Here is a 20,412-nt window from a genome sequence, read left to right as displayed (position 1 = left end):
ATTTTACATATAACAATTTATATAATTTTTTATTTATCAGGTTATTATGATTCGAACATAACAATTCCTCATCCCAATTGAGACGCCTAACCACCTGGCTCTAACCTGTTTTATCAGAGAATATCCGATTCGAACGGATGCGGTCTAAGAGACCTAATAAGACTCAAGCTTACCACTTTAAACCACTCAGTCAATTCTCTTAACTAAAATATCCTTTATCTAGATTTATACTTATCGAATTTTACCTCTTTTTTTTTATTCAAAATCAAGAGCACTCAGAATTGAACTGAGATCTTGAAGTTTGAAGCTTCCAATTTTACCTTTAAACTATACTCTTATATCTTTTTATTTTATTAACTAATTTATTATGATTCCTTAGCGAATTGAACGCTAATCCTACTCTTATCAAAAGTATACTTTACCTTTAAGTTAAGGAATCTTTAGAAATTTTTTATATTATTTCTATTTTTAATCTATTTAAATATTATTTTTTTATTATTCTAATATTAAATCTTTAGATTATATAATATAATATAATTAGGATAAGCGGAAAAGAGATGATTCGAACATCTAGGTGTTAATACACAATATTTAGCAAATATCTTACCTTACCTCTGGCAACTTTTCCTAGATTTATTTATAACTTTTCGGGTTAAATCGGCTACGATCCGATATCTATTTTCTCGACAAGAAAATCCTTTACCTATTAAGTTACTAACCCTAAAACTTTTATATGACCAGCCGAACTCGAATCGGCACATTTCACATGGTACGCGAATAGTCTACCATTAACCTATGGTCATTTTATATATTATTTTTTATAATTTAAGACTTATGGGATTCGAACCCATACAATAATGATTAAAAGTCATACGTTCTACCTTTGAACTAAAGTCTTTTATACAGAAATTTTCTGTATTTTATAGTTTATTTATACAAATTAATTCTATATTTGTATTATAGTTTAAAAATTAAATATTTTTAATATCTATTTAATCTTTAAATTAATATCCTCAATAATAAACTGAAATATATAAAAATAATCAAACTACGTCAACAAAATGTCAATAAAGAATACCAGATTCTAAACCTAAATGATGATGATCTGTAAAATGATATGCTAATAATCGTCATAAACCAACAGCTAAAAAAGCTGTACCAATTAAAACATGGACAAATTTTATTATTCAATAATTCTCATTATTGTTTAGACTATGTCTTCTTATTAGTACTTACTAAATCGGTTAATTTTAATTGATTTAATAATTAATAAGTAGAGTTTTATTGCCATTCTTTTACTTTTAAATTAAAGTAACATAATATTTATTGGCTAGTCGTTGAACCTTTATATATGTCAAACCAACAATATATAATTGGCAGCAAATTATCTAAATAAGATCTTTTTGCTATTTACTCTATATTCCTCCACCCGGCTGGATTATCTGAATGATAATTATCCAATAGGGGAAGGTGGTGATTTATTTATATGTATTTATTTTTTTCTATTTTAAAACAAAAAAATAACCTTTATATTTTTCTCCTGTAGTTAAACATTCTTTTATTTTTTTTCTAGAAATATTAAGATTTTTAGCTGCGACAGATATACTATTATAAACAGTACTACAATTGTTATCATCTATACATACAATTTGATTCGAGTCACTCACTAATTTATTAGTACCTCTATAATATCTAACCCCTTCTTTTATTACATAAGGGCTTTCTAATAAATAAAGTTTAGATAATAAATTTTCAATCTCTGAAATTGGAATTAATTTTTTTAAATTATTGGTTGATATCCTATATTTATTCATATGAGATTTGATGCAATCAACTAAATATTTACCTTCTAATCTTGTATGATAACCTTTATAATATATTTCTATTAAATTTAATCATAATAAAAAATCATCAGATTTTAATGTTTTTAATAATAGATTATTCTTATCGTACATTAAAGGAATCAACTTATTTTTAATATCTTTAATTTTATTAATTTCTAATATAATTGTAGGATTACTGTTAATCTTATCTACTCTTTCTAAAGAATATATAAGTTTATCTATACCAATAAAAGCTTTAATTTTATTATATAATTCTAATTCTTTCATATGATTTTCTAATTTGAATCTAGGTACTGATCTACTAATTGAAAATGTACCTTTTCCATCTATAAACCCGGCTAATCAGTATTTAGTTATATTAATTTTATTATATATAGAATCAGGTACTCATTTACCAGAGATATTTTGCATTTCCTTTTTACATTTAATAATAGTTAATTTACCTTCATCTAATAAATGTTCTTTATTTTTAAGTAAGAATACTGCTTTATTAAATAGGAGATAATGATGATATTTTGAACTATTAAGATTAACAAAATCAAATATAGGAATTATTATATTTAATAAAGAATCTTTATCATTAACAAAAAAATTAACTCTATTTTCATATTTAGAAATATGGCCACATTTTAAAGTATACATAATATATTCTAAAACTTTTAAATCATCTTTATGTAAACCTATTTGAAATGTAAATTGAACACTCTTAAAAGTATTGTTATTTAAATCTGTCAATCTAATATGAAAATTACCTTCTCCATCTGTAAATCCTACGAATCATTCTATAAAATTTCTATCTAAAAAATAATCCCCATTCTTAGGATGAGAAATTAATAATTTATTTTTATAATTATTCTTAGAATTATCTATATCTTTATAAGCCTCTGTATGTAACAATGCAGCTGAGGAAGAATAAAGTTTAAATAAAAAAATATACATATAAATAAATAGGGCTACATGTATTAACCCGTGAAAACCTGTACCAAAATAAAAGCAAGAAGAATATACACCATCAGATATAGTAAAAGATGACACAGTATACTCCACACCTTGTAAAATAGTAAATATACCAGCTAATAACACTGTATATAATAAACCATTTAAACTTCCTTTTCTATTTCCTTGTATTAAAGAATGATGACTATATGTTACAGTAACTCCTGAAGATAATAATATTATAGTATTTAATAATGGTAATTCAAAAGGATTTATACCATTTATACCCATAGGAGGTCATTGACCTCCTAATTCTATATTAGGTGATAATGCACTGTGGAAGAAAGTTCAGAAAAAAGCTAAAAAGAATAGTGCTTCAGAAACTATAAATAAACCTACTCCTAAATTAATTCCTCTCTGTACAACAAAAGTATGGTTACCAAGATAAGTTCCTTCGGAAATAATATCTCTAAATCATAAAGACATAGAGATTATTAAATTTAATAATGATAAGAAAAATAAATTTCAACCTCATTCAAAACCATGAAAACTTAATACACCTGATAGAACTAATGAAAATATAGCAACACTAGTACAAAGTGGCCAAGGTGATGGCGATACTAAATGAAAAGGATGAAATTGTCTCTGCATATTATTCCTATTCAATAATAAAATTTATGACTTTGTTATAACAATAGCCCCAACCATACTTAATAATAAAATTAATGATATCATAATTAGTCAAATAGAATAAGTAGAATACATAATATTACCAATATTATTTATATCTGTTAATCCTGTTAAAGTTATATCTCAACTATTACTGCTAGTAAAATTTATATCATCTTTAGAAGGTCATATTGAAAAATCTAAATTTAAATCTAAAGAGTTCTCAATATTAAATTTAGTATTTAATGGTATTATTTGACCTAATATATATATAAAAGGTATTATAATTAATATAGATAGAGGTAAATAATTATTATTATTACTTATTAGTTCTGCTATTCTTATATTGATTAACATTAATATAAATAAAAATAAAATTGATACTGCACCTATATAAACCAGTAAATAAGATAAACCTAAGAATATTAAACCAACAATCATTAAATATATAGATATTCCAGTAAATAAACCTATTAAAAATAATACAGCTACTACAGGATTAGGACTTATTATAGTATAAATCCCAAAAAATATACAAATACTAATAATAATATCTAATATACCAACATAAAACCCATTTGTTTTAAAATCAATTAAATAATATACCATGTAAATTTTTTAATCTCAGAAATCTACTACTGAGCCAGCTTGTAATAGGAAGAGAAGGAATCGAACCTACGATGACAATTAGTCATTGAGTTTACAGCTCAACTCGTAAACCAACAAACGAGATCTTCCTTAACACATAAATCGTGTTAAATTTTTTTTTGTTAAAAATCATTCATCCCGTGCAATTTCCATTACACGAACCGTATTTCGACTTAACACCAATCAAAGTCACACATACGAAAATTATATGTTTATTTATATATAAATAACTATATATATTAAAATAAACACAAATCAAACTTATTGCATATACTTCTTTCAGCGCCTGACGAGTGGTTAGTACCTAACTGAGAATAGATTCACCGTGACGTGGTGATTCACGATTACTAGTAATTCCTTATTCATGTAGTCGAATTTCAGACTACAATTCTTATTAACCAATTTTGAGGATTAGCTCCATTTTACAATATAGCATCCCTTTGTTAAGGTATCTGTGGCACGTCTATCATGGATAATCAAATTTAACATACAACTATATAAAATATAACTTTATCATTCTCTATTTAAGTTCATACCTTTATTTTATTTAACCCTTCACTATTTAAATCTTTTTTATTTTTAACTAATTCACCTACTCTTTTATAATCTTCTAAATCTAATCTTTTACTATAAGTATAGGATATTTATCGATAAAAGGTATAACTTTATACAACACATCCTTATTATTTTTTATTTGAAGTAAACAAGTATTATTACTTTCAGTACATTGTACTGATATTTCTTTGAGTTAAGTAAATAAGAGATCTTCATCTCTAATATGTAAACAAGTACCAAAAATTATTCTTACTCTTTTACCTAATCTTCTTGTACTTTTTTCTATTGAAACACTAAATAATGAATCATTAAATCCTCATATTCAAAAAGGATTAGTTATTCCCTTAAATTTATATTCAGGTCTAGATATAGGTACAATATTAGGATAGGCATTTTTTAATTCATTAGGTAAACCTTTATTTAAATTAGATTTTAAAGCTAATATTTTTTCAAAACCTTCCTGTGTTAAATCTTCCTTTTGTTTAATTAAGTTGTAGCATTGTTCAAATAATAAATAATAAAAATCAGAATATTTCCCACTAATTAAAGGATATTTTTTTAAATGATCTATAATTACTTGTAATTCTTGTATATTATTAACCCTGAATAAAACTGTTTTTATTATTTTTTCTAATTATACCTACACCTAAAGTTTTTTTTATCATAAAGGTAAATCTTTTATGTGTATGTGTATAGAGAAATAAGCTGATACTCTTCACTTCAATTTATTACTTATATCTTTAGAAATTGAAATAATAAAAGAAGATTCTGCATCTGCAAACCCTGTTATAAATCAAGGATTCAAGGTTTGATCCTTATATAAAGTAGAGTTTTTTCTATTTTTTATTTTATTAGTTGGTTAGTAGGGATTTTGACGGGATAATTTCTTTCGAAACCCATTAGAGTACACCTTAAACTTCTTATTGGTTCAGCTATATTTTTTAGAAGTCAACTACCGTCTACTCGTTGCTCTTTTACAGATTGAAATCTTCAATCTGACTTAGATCCGCGATATTCCATTTCGTTTTCACTCATTTTTTGACTTATTACCATACCTGAGTAATTACTTCAGCCACTCATAATTTTTCAATTATGGCTTGGTATCAAAAACTTTAGGAGGTCCCCGGAGTTTGATAGTTTAAGCCAAATTAGTGTTTTCCCAAAACACATATCAGCCCACACTATTTTGGCCATGATGACTTGTCTTAATCCCTTTTATCAAATCCTATATAATGGTGAACCATTTTATATAAATAAATAAAATGAGGGTTTTCGTTAATTTAAGGAGTTAACCAAATCTCACGACATTAACTGAAGACAGCCGTGCAGCGCTTGTAATAATTTAATATTATACAAAGTGTGGTAAGGTTTTTCGCGGATTATCGAATTAAATAGTTAAGATAGGTAGGTTCTCTCGAACTTTCCCCCTTTAAGAACCGTACGTGCGACTTTCATCGCATACGGCTCAAACAGGAATCTTCGGTATTTATTACCTAGCAGCCTTCGCCGCAAACAAAAATTACTTTGTAACATACAATAAGTATTTCTTGTTAGTTCCTGCCGATTGTTAAGTCAGCTATATAAATTGTAATTAATATAATGATATTATTTTCTTCCTGTATTCATGCTAACCTTTATCTATTGTAATTTTTTCATCCCTTCTTCTGTTAAATGATCTTTTGCTTTTACAATTTCAAATGCTTTTTTAAAGTCTTTATAATTTAAAAGTTTAGATCCTTCTAAAGGATATTTTTCAAAAAATGGCTCGCACTAAAAAAGTTTATAATATCAATATCCTTAACTTAGGTTTACTTCAATTGAAACCTTAAGTTAGGCATTTGCTTTTTAACATCTCCTCTCCCCTTTATCCTATACAACAATTTCAAATTAATCAATTAATTAATCTTTATATGTTGCTTCTTCAATAATTATATTGCTGAAGATAAAGGGGTTACCAAGTTCAGATATTAGCACTATAACATAAGACTTAGGTGAGTAACTTTACTCCGATGGAAATATAGTTTTCTCAAATAGATTAGTATGTAAAATCTATTCCTTTCCACAAAATAGTGTTACGAAGCTTCATTGTTACTTTAACTTTCGCTCACCATATCTTACTTACACTAGCTCCTGAAAATATTAAATTTAATATTTGCATTGTTATTTAAAACAGGCTACATTGTCCCTACAGCTTCACACTTTACATTACTGACTAGCATGTGTAGGTAGTGTTAAGTTGAGAAATAACCTAGTGGAATTACACCACATTACTAATATCCGCTTTCTTGTCGCACACATACTTCACTACTGGTTTCAGAAACGGTCTAATGATTTCAGTTTCAATGTTGCCATCTTACTCTTGAGGTGGAATGCTTACACTTTCATTTATAAGTTAAATTATATCTAACTTATGACATTCATAATTTTCTGCTTGGACTACTAGGGTATCTAGTTGAGATAGGTAGGTCCTCTCGAACTTTCCCCCTCTTAGAACCGTACGTGCTACTTTCATAGCATACGGCTCAAACATTATTTACGTTAACTTATTTATTTAAATGTTGTTTTCAATCTTTATATTGTATATATTTATTCCCTTGTAATGGTATATTATTATTATTATCTAATAATTTAATTATACTATCTAAATCTTTTTTACTTGAGATATTCAATTGATAAGTTGTTTTCTTCTTTTTCCAATATCTCGTTCTCTTTTAGATCTTTCTAACACATTTGGTCCAAATAATAATTTAGTTTTTATTAACTCTAATGCCTGTTTATCAGTATGTTCAATAAAAAAAAAATTACATTTACCTTTATTTAAATAAAAACAACCTTCACCGTTAATAAACCCTACTATTCAATTATCTATATTAAGATCTTTATATAATTTCACATTTTTTGCATTTATATTTTCAGTAAGAAATAATAAACTTTTAGCCTTATATTATTCATATTATTCTAAATTTTTAAATTCGGTTATATTATTTATTATACCATTTCTAAATAAATGATATCTGATAGTTTGGTTTTTTGTAATTAACGGATATTTGTCAAATATGTTTTCTATAATATACAATAAATCTGATTTTTTATTTACAGCTATACGACAATCAGGTTTATTATTATATTCATAAATTACACCAATTCCTAAGTGTTTTTGGATATCTTTTAAAACATTTGAATCTCTATTATGTAAAGATAAATGATAACTATAACCAACATTATATCTTACTATTTCACCTGTTGTTAATACTCTTTTTTTGGATAAGTTGTATCTGTAAAACCTATGAACCATGATACTTAATTTTTATTTAATATTATTTTGTTTTCCATGTCCATAACTCTTTAATATCAAAATTTCACATTTAAATATTGTACGTAAATAACATCTATATGTAAGTCAGCACTCTTTCAAGTTAGGTATATACCCTATCAATTCCATTACAGAATTGCATTCGCTTTTTACATTATCCTTTTACCTCTAACCTATAGTTTATTTTACAATAAACCTTGCAAATATATATTTGCCAGTTATAGGTATTACCTTGTTTCTTAACAAAAACAATTCTTCCTTAGGTTCCAATTTTACTTTGTATACTTATGTTCATCTTCATTTAACCAAGGACACGCTAAATGCCTAATACATCAAAGTTTTAATTACATTGGTTCGATTTCTCTAACCATAGAAGAAGCCTAAAAGTGTATTTACACTTATAATTAGAGCTTTATACAAAAAAGTTACCCTAAATGCATATCTAATTAGGCTATTGTAAGATGAAATACAATGTATAATCATTAATAAACGTTATACAATTTTTGTTAAAACTTAACAAGTCGCACATCCTTATTGCTACCCAAGCCTTCGTCCCTCAACGTCAGTTTTTACATAAAAGGCCGCCTACGCCGTTATCAGTCCTTTTGGTATAATTAAATTTTATCTTTACTCCAAAAATTCTCCCCTTCTCTTATAAAACTCTAGTAAAAAAGTACCCTCTCGGGTTTAATTTACCGTCTAGGTACCCTTTAAACCTAATAAAGATGATTAACACTAGTCTTCTACGTATTACCGCGACTGCTGGCACGTAATTTGGTCAAGACTTATAAATAAATAATTGTCATTATCAATAATTTATCTAGAATTTCATACGATATATTCGTTTCGTATTAATTTTTTTTTAATACTTCTCATTCTTCCAAGTTGCTGGTTCAGCCGTTAGGCCATTGACCAATATTCCTCACTGCTGTACTAATACGCATTGGGCTTTTTTCAGACCCAATGTGATCGATCGACCTCTCAGTCTCGACTACGGAATTATCGCTAGTTAAGTTTTTACCTTATCTAATACTTTCCGATATATTTATTAACATCTTAAAGCAAAACTTTGTTTTATTTTTTTTTTATAAGGGATTTTCCCCTTTCTTTAAGGTAGTTAAAATATTTACTCACCTGTACACCACTTCATTATCTTATATAGATAATGACGTTCGATTAGCATGTGTCAAGCACTTGGATAGCGTTCAATCAGAGCCATCATCAAACTCAATTTTTATATCTGAGAAAATATATAAAATATTCTCTCTATTACTGCTTTTATCCTTTTAGAAAATTACTTTATCCTTAAATAAAAAAAAATTTTTAAATATTAATTAAATTAAATATTGTATTATACAAATATTTAATTTATACTATTATACTATTTTATAATCTTATAAATATTTAATATAATTAAGCCGAGTTCTGTAATTATATATAATTCTAAAATAATATTTAGTGTTAGTTTTATGTTCATTTTTATTAATATCTGATATATTAATTTTTTATTTTGTTTCTGGTTTTATTCCTTAATTTTCATTAAGATATTTTTTATATCTACACTTAATAAACAAGGGACTTTCCTTAAATAATAAATATAATTTATATTAAATATTAATTATAAAAATTATATATTATTTTAATTAAAAAATTTTAGTATAATTTAATGTAAATCTAAAGAATCTTTTATATAACTACAAGTTAAAACAACGAATACTTGACTTTGTATAAAAGCAATACCTAGTTCTAAACCTGAAAAAGCTAAAATAAAAGCTAAAGGTACTAAACCTAAAATAAAGTAAATTAAACCAGATTTCATTATTTTAAATGTAAATCCACTTAATATTACAAGTAACATATGTCCACTAAGTCGTCCCACAAATTTATCCTAAACTTTATATTAATATATAACTATAATAATCTATAATAACATTACACCTTGTATATTTAATAATCTAAATCTTAACCAGTAATCTTACACTAATTTAAATAAATATATACCTTTAAAAGGTTTAATTCTATTTTCCTTTATATAAAGATATACTAGCTTGACGATACCCTTACGCTCTAGCAGCAGCACCAATAGAAGAGTATATTGTAACTTCTTTAGTGTTAATGTTAGTAACTTCTATTCTTTTAGAAGTTTTTTGTATTTTTTCTATCTTTTTATCATTAGAATTATTTAACTTAAAAGTATATTTACCTAAAACAGGTTTATCCTGTTTCAAGTAAATGTATTGTTCTATATATCTTTTATCAATACTTAGAGCACGACCAGCTGCTCTTATGGAGTCATATATAGTTGAAGTATAAATCCCTCAACTTTTATACTGTTAGGTTGAGCTGCAGATAAATACGGAGATTTATATCTATTCCTAGCAGCAATACGCATATTCTCTAATATAGCTTCTGAATGTCTTCAACCTGATCCACGATATGGACTACCAGGAGTATCTAATATATTATACTCTGGAGAATACACTTCAAAAAAATGCTTTTCTCTTGACATAAGTTTATCTACATCACAAATATCTAAGATAGTCATACTAAAATTATGATAACCATATTTTAATAATGCTACACAGATAGGCATACTTTTTTGATTAAGTAGTCTGTTAACATTATAATATTCTAATAATCTACGTCTTAACTTAACAGAACTACCTATATATTTTTACCATTAAGCTTATTAATTCACATATAAATACCGGCTTTACCTTTAACATAGTCAAGAATATCTAATTTGTCTTTATCTGCATCAGAAAAAAACAGCTAAACCTAAAGGATCTGTATAAGAGTTACTTATCTTTCTTTAGATTGAGAAATATAACAAGGTGATTTAGTGTTATTTAAATGAAATCTAAAGATAAATTTATAGATTAAATTTGTTAAAATATATAATATAAATCGTTCACTACTTTACCCTTTACTCATAGAAATCTAATTTTCACTTTTTAATATGTAAGATAAAAAAAAGATGTTTATATAATTTATTTATCTAAAGGAGGTGAACTTTAATGTAAGGAAAGGCTATTGTGATAACTTTAATCTTGAATTACTTAATTTATTCAAGAACCGGCTTTCCCGGCGACTAGAGTATACCTTACTGTATATAAACACAGAATAACCGTCTACTCGTTGCTCTTTTACAAATTTTGTTAAAAAATTTGATTTAGATCCGCGATCACCCATTCCTATTACTAGAATCTTTAATGATGTTACTATACCCTCAATCATTAATGAGGCCGGATAAGAAGTTTCCGTCTTATCTTTAGTTATTAAAGCTTTAGGGCTTCCCCGGAATTTGGTTATTGAACACAAAAGAATAAGGACCTAATCTCATCTTATATGTTAGCACTTAAACGTAAACCTAAAGAAATATTACGAGCTAAATAAGAAATAAACTCTATTAAAACTAATAAAGGTAATAAACCTAAAGGACAACCAGATGGTACAAAGAAAGAGAAAAATTTTAAACCATGTTTTTGGAAACCTAAAAAAGTAGCACCTAATACTATTGTAAAACTAATAAAAAAAGTTAATATAAAATGAGATGTAGAAGCAAAACTATATGGAATTAAACCTATTAAATTATTTATTAATATAAATATAAATAATCCAAATATAAATGGAAAATATATTTGCCCTTTGTTAGGATTTATTTGATTTATAACTACACTATGTATACTAGCATATAAAGATTCTTCTGATATAGTTCAAGAATTTGAAATTAATTTGTTAGATCAAGTTACAAAAGTATTTATTCAAAGTATAAGAAATACACCTAATATTAAATATAAACCTATATTTGTTAAAGAAATACTTAAGTTAAACATACTTAAATTAATACTAAAAAAATCTTTTATTTCAAATTGATCTAATGGACTTATTAAATTTTCTAATTTTGTCATTTTCTATTTTTTTTTTATAGTATTTTTATTAATTTATCCCTTATAATACGGATTTTATTATTTAAAACTAGATCTTTAAAGCAAAGCAAAAAAATTAATTAAATATATTAAGAATTATATTATAATTTATTTATATATAAACGTGTAACAAATAAACGAACGAATCAAGGTAAAAGAACAGCAGAAAAAATAAATAAGAAAGCTAAAATAAACATAGTAAATAATGCTTGATTTACAAAAAAGAAAGGTATTAATTGTGGCATATAATCTTTTATAAGATTAATTAATAATTAAAACTAAATAGAAAAATAATAAATAAAAAAAGTGGATTTTTAATAAGAAGTTAAATAATTTAACTATAATTATATATTAAAGATGATACAGAATAATGTAAACCATCTAATATAGGAGCAGGATAAATACCAAACAATACAGTAAATAAAACAAGAGTGAATAATAAAACAAATTCTCTTTTACTTAAATCATTAACATAATTAAAGAAATAAGAAGAATATTTACCTCCAAATGCAATTCTATTAAACATAAATATTGTATAAGCAGCTGAAAAAATAATAGAACTACTAGCTAATACACCTAATATAGATATTCTTTCAAATACTCCATAAACAGACATAAATTCACCAACAAAATTTAAAGTAAGAGGAGAACCACAATTACCTAAAGATAATATATAGAATAATATTGAAAAAATAGGCATTAATTGAGTCATACCTCTATAATAAGTAATTAATCTAGTAGAAGATCTATCATATAAAACACCACCTACACAAATAAATAAACCAGAAGAAACAAATCCATGTGCTAAACCTAAAGATATTGCACCTTCAATACCTTGAATTGTATTACTAAAAGCACCTAAAAGATATACAGCAGCGTGTGATACAGATGAATAAGCTATAAGTTCTTTAATATCTATTGTTCTTAATGTACTAAAACTTGCATATAATATTGTTATTACTCCTATTACATATACTATATATGTATAGTCTATTGTAGCTTTAGGTAATAAAGGTAATATTAATCTAAATATACCATATAAACTTAATTTTAAAACTATAGCAGCTAAAATTATACTACCAGCTAAAGGAGATTCAACATGAGCTTTTAGTAATCAAGTATTTAAAAATATTGTCGGAGTTTTTACAGCAAAAGATATAAAAATACCTATAAATAAAAATAGTTGTGTATAATAACTAAAATTTGCTTTTGATAATCCATCAAAATCTGTTGTACCCATAATAGATGACATAGTTATAATAGAAAGTAACATAAATAAAGAACCTAATAAAGTATATAAAAATAAATAAAAACTAGCTCTAACTTTATCACTAGAACCAAATAATCCTATAAGTAAAAATAAAGGAGGTAATATACTTTCAAAAAAGATATAAAATAATAAAATATCTAAAACTAAAAAAACTGCTAATAATAACGTTTCTAATAATAATATTATTACTACAAAAGATAATACATTTTTTTCTTGAATAGAATTTCAATTAGATATTATTGAAATAGGTATTATTATAGTTGTTAATAAAACAAAATATATAGATAGACCATCTAAACCTAAATATATATCAAAATAATTTAATTTATAATGTTCTTCTATTTGTATAAATTGAAATTGTTTACTACTAAAATCAAATAATATAAATATAATTAAAGACACTATTAAATTAATTATTGTTGTAGTTAAAGCTATAATTTTTATACGTTTATTAGATATAGAATATAAACCATAAGAAGTTTCAAAAAAAATAAGAAAAATTCCAATTAAAGGAATTAATAATAATGAAAAAAGTGAAAACATAATATTTATAAATATATACAATTCCCTCCAGATTATATAAATAATCTAATGTAACACCTTATATATCTATAAGGCTAATTAATAAATAAACTAATATTACAATAATAATATATTATATTAGGTTAAATAAAAATAATTATTTTATAAAGTTAAATTACATGATAAAATATTTAATCCTAGTACTATACAAGGAATTAAAATAATATAAGCAACAATAATAGGAAGTAAAATAGTTCAACATGTAGACATTAATTGATCAAATCTAATTCTAGGGAATGAAGCTCTAACTCATATAAATATAAAAATAAGTAAACTAGTTTTTAAAGCTAAATTAAAACTAGAACAACCGTCTAATAAATAATTAATAAAAGAAGAGTCTGATTCTATAAATTTAGAATAATCAAAAAAATTAAAGAAAATATCAATTAAGACTGAAGGAATAAAATTTAAATAACCACCTAAAAATAAAACACTTGTTAATAAACAAATTAAAACAATACTAGCATATTCTGCTAAAAAAAAGAATACAAATATAACAGCTGAATGCTCTGTCATAAAACCACTAACTAATTCAGATTCCAAAATGTTTTTATAAATCTAATCTTGTATAGGTTTAAATCTATAGATTTTTTTATATACAAGATTATTATTCAAATATTTACCTACCGTAACTTTAGAGATGTTTAAATAATTAGCTAACTCTGTATTATTTTTAAACTTTAAAATCAAATGATCTTCTAAATCAAAAATACCTACACCTAAAGGATATTTACTATTTTTTATACTTATTAAAGCTTTAGTTTCTTCGCTATGTTTTTTACCGAACATAGGATTTAACTCTCCAGGTTTACTGATTAAAGCTAAGGCCTCTTCAGTATGGTTTTACCGTACATAGGATGATTCTCTTTATTTTCAAAACGTTTTTTCATTTTTAAGACTGCTTCTTCAGTATGTTTGTAACCAGACATACTGCTAGCTATAACCTTGAAATTATAAAGAGTATTAAAATCAAATTTTGCAATATAACTAGTTTCTAAATCAGTTAGAGCTTTAGAACTTATTATTTTACTTTCATATGTAAAATATTCATAAACACAAAAGTTAAATTTATTTAAACCATATTTTGCTATTGCTCTTTGTAAAGCAATATTAGATTTTCTACTCTCTAAATGTTCATTAAGTCTTAAATAAAGGTCTTTAGCACTTCCGATATATTGATTACCATTTACAGTGTTAATGAATGAATAAATACCTCCTTTATTTCTAAAAATTTTACTATAAGATTTAATAGAGTCTTTGTTATCTAAATCCTTAATTGTAATAATAATTATTGGTGTAGGTGATTCTGTATTAGATTTTGAAGTAGAAAAATATCTTCGAGCAACTCCTCTGAATCTCATACATTTATCTAGGACAAAAAAGTTTGGTGTAAAACCTGAATAAGTTTTCTAATATTCTTATATTCTCATACAAGTTTGGACTATATCTTATTTAATACAATTACTTATATTAAATGACCCCGTTTAGTCTCTAAAAGTTTTAACATATGTTAACTTATCTGCTGATTATCCTTTATTATTGTAGGGTTTTCCAGCAATTTGAGGTCTTTAAAGAGGCCAAATCAAATATGTAAGTCAATAGCCTCTGCTAAATCAAATGGAGCTCTATTAGTTTCCGCAATACAACCTATAAAAAATATTATTAATAAAGGTAATAAAGGTAATAAAAAGTATACTGCTTTTTGACTTTCTATAATAACTGTTAAATTTAAACTACCTGTAAATATAATTACTAGTAATATTACAGAACTTAAAATTAATTCATAGCTAATTAATTGAGCTGTACTTCTTAAAGATCCTAAAAAAGCATATTTAGAATTAGCAGATCATCCTGCAAGTAAAATACCATATGTAGATAATGAAGAAACAGCTAACATATATAATATACCTAAATTTAAATCTGATATATATAAACCTAAACCATATGGTATAACAGCATAACCTAATAAAGAAAAAATTAATGTAATTATAGGACCTAAAAAAAATAACACAATATTAGCTTGTGTAGGTGAAACATATTCTTTTAATAATAGTTTTAAAGCATCAGCAAATGCCTGTAATAAACCATAATACCCCACTATATTTGGCCCTAATCTTCTTTGCATACTAGCCATTGTTTTTCTTTCTGATATTGTAACAAATGCTACAATTAATAAAGCAGGTAATACAACTAATAAATTTTCAATAATAGATATAATAGAAGACATTATATTAAAATTAATACTATAATTATAATTATATAAATATCTAATAAAATATAAATATAGAAAAAAAATATTTATAATATCTAGAATAAAAATCTTTTAGTATTAAATAAATATTTAATATTAAATATATATATATTTATTTATTAATATATATGTTTAAAAAATATAATTTTTAAAGGAGTCAGGGGAAATCGAATCCCTAAATTTCGATTTGCAGTCAAAATACAGAACCTTCTGCACAAACTCCTATAAATCTAAGTAATATCTTAGATTAAATTATAAATAATTACTATTTATATATTAAAGAAAAACCATCTCAAATTTTTGTATCAAAACTATACATTTGTTTACTTTCAATTTTTAATGCATTTTTACCTAATTCAAAAGCGAAACCTAAAGTTAAAATAAGAAAGAATATTAACATAATTATTAAACCATATAAACCATTAAAATAAGCACTAACAATATAAGGATAAACTAATAGTATCTCTAAATCAAATAAAAGAAATAATAAAGCAAAAATAAAAAAAGATATACTAAATTGTGTTCTATTTTGACCTAAAAATGAATGAAAACCACATTCAAATGCACTATCTTTTTCTTGATAAGGATTATGTAATGAAAAAAGTAAATTTATAACTAATAAAAGAATAGCTAAAGTAGGAATTAAAAAAAAGAAAAAAGTTGTACTTGTCATAAAAAAAAAATATATTTTTAATAAATAAAAAGGAAAATACTAAAAAATTTTTTAGGGAAAAAAATATTTTATTCCACCTCCCACCCTTCTAAATAAAAAAAAACATACACTTAAAGTATTTATAAGTTATATTTATTAAATATTATTATTTATAATTATTTAGTAACTAATATAATATTTATTTATTAATAATTTTATGCAATAAAATTTAAATCTATAGCTAATTTAGCAAAAGTATTTAAATTTATTAATTTTAATTATTTTGAGTGATTTAACCCAATATTCATTAAAGTATTTTCAATTAAACTAATAACAGGAGTTATAATTAAAAAATGTGAAAAGTATAATATAGTACTTATTTGACCAAATACTATGAAAGGTTCTTCTACATGTTTAGCACCTAATTGCATTAAAATTAAAAAGTTAGCTACAAAAATATAAAAAGCTATTTTACTTAAAGGTCTAAATTGTATACCTCTCAATTCAGATTTATCTAAGTAAGGTAAAGTTAATATAATTAAAATTGCAGCAAGCATACAGACTACACCTAAAGCTTTATTAGGTATAGATCTTAATATAGCATAGAAAGGTAAAAGATCAAAAAAAAATTTTTATTTTTATTAGATGATTATATACCTAATTTATATAACATTTCAGGTATAAAAAAAGGTTTAACATAATTTCTTAAAGAGTCCATAGATTCTTTAAATATATAAATTCTAGGTTTATTATCTCTATTGTAATGTATAGAACATTTAAATTTATCTTCTAAAGTAAATATTAATTTGTCTACATCTGTAGCAGAAAACCCATAAACACTTATATGTAAACCAGAACCATAGCGGCTTCCATCATCCATTATTCAATAAGCTAATCCTATAGGAGTTAACAAATGATAAAAATCATTAGGAACCTTTTGATTTATAAAAATTATCTTTAAATCAATTAAAACATGGTAATTGCATAGTTGTAAATGAAATAGAAATATATTTTTTATTAGTTCTTTTATCTATTACAGTTAAAGGTTTAGGTATGAAATTTTCAGCACAATATGGTTTGAATATATAATAAACTTTATTAAAATATTCTTTATGTTCTATAGCAGTTTGAGCATAAACTAATCTAGAATTAGAAGTACTAGATCTTCTAACTATATGTCCATCACCTAATAAAATACCTATTAATATATCCTTAATTTCATCAGGTAAGAAAATTTCAGCTCTTTCTTTTTTAGATAAACGTTTAATACCTTTTGTAGAAACAGCTATTAAAAGCAAACCTGATAAACTAAAGTTGACAAAAAATAGGATAAAATCTTTTAAATTAAATTTTGGACTTTATATTCTAGGTATTGCGTAAAGTCTCTGAAGATCCTACTCATAATTTATTCAAATTATTTTGGTTTCCTGCTGATTATTCAATATCATTGAAATTTCCAGCAAATAGCAATATTTAAAAATGACATCTTTTATATCATTCAGGAACAATAGCTGAAGGAGTTTGCATAGGATTAGCCGGTACGTAATTTTCACAATCACCTAAAACATTAGGCATAAAGAAAACAAATATAGATAAAACAAAAATAAATAAGAAAATAGTAACTAAATCTTTAAATATATAATAAGGAGCAAAAGGTAATCTATCATAATTACCTGATACACCTAAAGGATTCCCTGATCCAACTGTATCATGCATTGCTATTAAATGCATTAAAGCTAAAGCAGCTAAAACAAAAGGTAATACAAAATGTAAAGAAAAAAATCTATTTAATGTAGCATTATTAACTGAGCGATTATGTTGGTAACTTCATTTAAAATAAACTATCGTTACACTCAATAAATTGCTTTATTGTTCGGACTATGTCACGATCTCATTATTTAGTATACAGAAGGTATTTTAATTTTTTCTGCATATCTAGATATTGTGCGTAATTGTTTTAATCATAATATATATTGTAACTTCTTATAACCCAATAATTTTACAGGAGCATTTCGTAAATATTTAATAAGATTTTCTATTGATCTTACACCTGTAACTTTTAATTTGGAACAATTATTTTTATCTAAATATACTGTAGTAGAAAAAGATAAATACATACGGATAGCAGATATTAAAATATCTCCATCTCTTTGAGCAATATCGAAACTAGCTATTAAATAATCCTTATCCTTATATAATTTATAAACACTGAAACAACCTTCTGCTTCTATAAACCCGACTAATCAAGCAGAAAAATAAGGAGCATTAATAATAGATTCTATAGAATTTAAAGATTTACTACTTCTAGAATATTCAGGTAAATCATTTGAATAAATAATACCTGATAGTAAAGCATTTCTAAATCTTAAATAATCATATTGTTTATTAGAAAACATAGGATATTTATCAAATATAGGTATAATAAAATTTTTCAAATGGTTTTTATCTCTAATTCTTAAAGATACCATTTCTATTTCATTTCTTTTTCTGAAACTTAAAACACCTACACCTAATAAACTTTTAATCTTATGTATTAACTGTACGTCTCTAATAGACAATTCAATACCCAATTCGTATGTTAAATATTTACCTTTTTTTGTAATAGAAAAAAAACCTTCACCTTCAAACAAACCAACTAAATAAGCATATGTGAGATCTCCTGCATGTAGTCTCTGAGAGGCTTCTGAAGTATGCAAACTTCTTACCCCTGCCGATTGTCTCCATCTCTTTGCAATTTTTACGTTAATAATTGATATTATAATCAAGAATAAATCGTATGCAAAACCTAAATTAAAAGATTTTTCAGCATTAAGCAGGATTTTTAATACTACGTCACCGTAGTAAGGTTCCTCTAGTAAACCACCTCAAATGACAATATAAAACGTATATTTTTTAATTTATACTTTATATCCTTTAGGATATATTTAGACTATATCTTAAATCTAAATAATATATATAGATATATATATATATACTTTAAATAATTAGATTTTGGGGATATCGTGTTGAGCTTATTGTTGGTATAACTCACTCATTAGTCGTTGAACGTCCTTAATCCTTTTATATATACCGAATTAAATTTCGCTACAAATAATCTAATAAACCGGTGAAAATTTATTAAATGTTCTTGTATTTTCCCCCATTTGCCTCTAAAATAAAATTAATTATTATAATATTATTTTAAGGAGCCCTTTACAATTATTAATTTATCTTTTGGTATTTAATCACACAATATTAATCTATTACTGAGGATAAGTTAAATTACTATAGGGTGAATTTTCACGCAAATTATTTAATCATTTAATATATTGTATATATTTTAATCCTATTAAAGGATGTAAACCTGAAAATGAAAAAAAATTTATAACTTTTTGTATATCAGATTTAGAACTAACACTAAAATGATTATAGTTATTTATTATATCTATTTCCCTATTTGTATAAAATATTAGTTTTAAAGCTTCAAATAAATTGGAATGTATTCTTTGTTTTAATTGAAAATAACCTTCTTTATTATTTTTAATAAAAAAAGAACCTTCTGAAACTGTAAATCCTACAATTCAATTTTTAAAATAATGTAATAATGTGTAATCAAATGGATTTTTAGGTAATTCATAAATAATAGGTATTTTCTTTATATCAGAAATTTGACTATACATTTTTATATCATTTTTTAATATATACATAGCTAAATTAAATTGATTTGCTCTAATATCAGTTAAGAAAAAAATATTCTTATATATAATTAATGGAAAAAATACTT

At 24.4% G+C, this 20,412-nt stretch overlaps 13 protein-coding genes, 10 non-coding genes and 2 pseudogenes across 23 annotated transcripts; 1 reads left to right on the top strand and 24 right to left on the bottom strand. All coding sequences in view use genetic code 4, as the record gives it.

Annotated features, from left to right (window-relative positions):
- Nucleotides 1-36: 36 nt before the first annotated feature.
- Nucleotides 37-108, bottom strand: trnP(tgg). Its single transcript has one exon. It is a non-coding gene; the product is annotated as a tRNA-Pro (tRNA).
- A 6-nt stretch (nucleotides 109-114) lies between these two features.
- On the bottom strand, nucleotides 115-200 carry trnS(tga). Its single transcript has one exon. It is a non-coding gene; the product is annotated as a tRNA-Ser (tRNA).
- A 66-nt stretch (nucleotides 201-266) lies between these two features.
- trnW(tca) lies at nucleotides 267-337 on the bottom strand. The gene has a single exon. It is a non-coding gene; the product is annotated as a tRNA-Trp (tRNA).
- Nucleotides 338-368: 31 nt separating this feature from the next.
- Nucleotides 369-439, bottom strand: trnI(gat). The gene has a single exon. It is a non-coding gene; the product is annotated as a tRNA-Ile (tRNA).
- A 108-nt stretch (nucleotides 440-547) lies between these two features.
- trnS(gct) lies at nucleotides 548-628 on the bottom strand. The gene has a single exon. It is a non-coding gene; the product is annotated as a tRNA-Ser (tRNA).
- Nucleotides 629-648: 20 nt separating this feature from the next.
- Nucleotides 649-721, bottom strand: trnD(gtc). Its single transcript has one exon. It is a non-coding gene; the product is annotated as a tRNA-Asp (tRNA).
- An 11-nt stretch (nucleotides 722-732) lies between these two features.
- On the bottom strand, nucleotides 733-803 carry trnG(acc). Its single transcript has one exon. It is a non-coding gene; the product is annotated as a tRNA-Gly (tRNA).
- A 23-nt stretch (nucleotides 804-826) lies between these two features.
- On the bottom strand, nucleotides 827-898 carry trnK(ttt). The gene has a single exon. It is a non-coding gene; the product is annotated as a tRNA-Lys (tRNA).
- A 106-nt stretch (nucleotides 899-1,004) lies between these two features.
- Nucleotides 1,005-3,431, bottom strand: cox3 (cytochrome c oxidase subunit 3). Its single transcript has 2 exons — nucleotides 2,811-3,431; nucleotides 1,005-1,175 (listed from the first exon to the last, which is right to left on the bottom strand). Exons 1-2 carry the CDS (start codon nucleotides 3,429-3,431, stop codon nucleotides 1,005-1,007), a joined length of 792 nt encoding a protein of 263 aa, XP_065981955.1.
- On the bottom strand, nucleotides 1,503-2,810 carry D8B26_M00220 (uncharacterized protein). Its single transcript has one exon. It carries the CDS (start codon nucleotides 2,808-2,810, stop codon nucleotides 1,503-1,505), a length of 1,308 nt encoding a protein of 435 aa, XP_065981956.1.
- A 24-nt stretch (nucleotides 3,432-3,455) lies between the features above and the next one.
- Nucleotides 3,456-4,058, bottom strand: nad6 (NADH dehydrogenase subunit 6). Its single transcript has one exon. It carries the CDS (start codon nucleotides 4,056-4,058, stop codon nucleotides 3,456-3,458), a length of 603 nt encoding a protein of 200 aa, XP_065981954.1.
- Nucleotides 4,059-4,103: 45 nt separating this feature from the next.
- On the bottom strand, nucleotides 4,104-4,188 carry trnY(gta). Its single transcript has one exon. It is a non-coding gene; the product is annotated as a tRNA-Tyr (tRNA).
- Nucleotides 4,189-5,495: 1,307 nt separating this feature from the next.
- D8B26_M00160 (uncharacterized protein) lies at nucleotides 5,496-5,846 on the bottom strand. Its single transcript has one exon. The coding sequence runs from the start codon at nucleotides 5,844-5,846 to the stop codon at nucleotides 5,496-5,498; it is 351 nt and encodes a 116-aa protein (XP_065981953.1).
- A 1,759-nt stretch (nucleotides 5,847-7,605) lies between these two features.
- Nucleotides 7,606-7,956, bottom strand: D8B26_M00130 (uncharacterized protein). The gene has a single exon. The coding sequence runs from the start codon at nucleotides 7,954-7,956 to the stop codon at nucleotides 7,606-7,608; it is 351 nt and encodes a 116-aa protein (XP_065981952.1).
- A 972-nt stretch (nucleotides 7,957-8,928) lies between these two features.
- Nucleotides 8,929-9,255, top strand: D8B26_M00120 (uncharacterized protein). Its single transcript has one exon. The coding sequence runs from the start codon at nucleotides 8,929-8,931 to the stop codon at nucleotides 9,253-9,255; it is 327 nt and encodes a 108-aa protein (XP_065981951.1).
- A 123-nt stretch (nucleotides 9,256-9,378) lies between these two features.
- On the bottom strand, nucleotides 9,379-9,551 carry rnpB (annotated as a pseudogene).
- A 77-nt stretch (nucleotides 9,552-9,628) lies between these two features.
- On the bottom strand, nucleotides 9,629-11,876 carry atp6 (ATP synthase F0 subunit a). Its single transcript has 2 exons — nucleotides 11,314-11,876; nucleotides 9,629-9,836 (listed from the first exon to the last, which is right to left on the bottom strand). Exons 1-2 carry the CDS (start codon nucleotides 11,874-11,876, stop codon nucleotides 9,629-9,631), a joined length of 771 nt encoding a protein of 256 aa, XP_065981949.1.
- Nucleotides 10,250-10,558, bottom strand: D8B26_M00100 (uncharacterized protein). The gene has a single exon. The coding sequence runs from the start codon at nucleotides 10,556-10,558 to the stop codon at nucleotides 10,250-10,252; it is 309 nt and encodes a 102-aa protein (XP_065981950.1).
- Nucleotides 11,877-11,995: 119 nt separating the features above from the next.
- On the bottom strand, nucleotides 11,996-12,139 carry atp8 (ATP synthase F0 subunit 8). The gene has a single exon. It carries the CDS (start codon nucleotides 12,137-12,139, stop codon nucleotides 11,996-11,998), a length of 144 nt encoding a protein of 47 aa, XP_065981948.1.
- An 89-nt stretch (nucleotides 12,140-12,228) lies between these two features.
- nad4 (NADH dehydrogenase subunit 4) lies at nucleotides 12,229-13,707 on the bottom strand. The gene has a single exon. The coding sequence runs from the start codon at nucleotides 13,705-13,707 to the stop codon at nucleotides 12,229-12,231; it is 1,479 nt and encodes a 492-aa protein (XP_065981947.1).
- Nucleotides 13,708-13,848: 141 nt separating this feature from the next.
- Nucleotides 13,849-15,973, bottom strand: nad1 (NADH dehydrogenase subunit 1). Its single transcript has 2 exons — nucleotides 15,347-15,973; nucleotides 13,849-14,286 (listed from the first exon to the last, which is right to left on the bottom strand). Exons 1-2 carry the CDS (start codon nucleotides 15,971-15,973, stop codon nucleotides 13,849-13,851), a joined length of 1,065 nt encoding a protein of 354 aa, XP_065981945.1.
- On the bottom strand, nucleotides 14,568-15,107 carry D8B26_M00060 (uncharacterized protein). The gene has a single exon. The coding sequence runs from the start codon at nucleotides 15,105-15,107 to the stop codon at nucleotides 14,568-14,570; it is 540 nt and encodes a 179-aa protein (XP_065981946.1).
- Nucleotides 15,974-16,149: 176 nt separating the features above from the next.
- trnC(gca) lies at nucleotides 16,150-16,220 on the bottom strand. The gene has a single exon. It is a non-coding gene; the product is annotated as a tRNA-Cys (tRNA).
- A 42-nt stretch (nucleotides 16,221-16,262) lies between these two features.
- nad3 (NADH dehydrogenase subunit 3) lies at nucleotides 16,263-16,670 on the bottom strand. The gene has a single exon. It carries the CDS (start codon nucleotides 16,668-16,670, stop codon nucleotides 16,263-16,265), a length of 408 nt encoding a protein of 135 aa, XP_065981944.1.
- A 3,221-nt stretch (nucleotides 16,671-19,891) lies between these two features.
- On the bottom strand, nucleotides 19,892-20,410 carry LAGLIDADG (annotated as a pseudogene).
- Nucleotides 20,411-20,412: the final 2 nt, after the last annotated feature.

Source organism: Coccidioides posadasii, mitochondrion, assembly GCF_018416015.2.
Source record: "Coccidioides posadasii str. Silveira mitochondrion, complete genome".
Taxonomy (NCBI): Eukaryota; Fungi; Ascomycota; class Eurotiomycetes; order Onygenales; family Onygenaceae; genus Coccidioides; species Coccidioides posadasii.
Note: the sequence above shows the minus strand (reverse complement) of the source record. Positions and strands in the feature narration are given on the sequence as shown.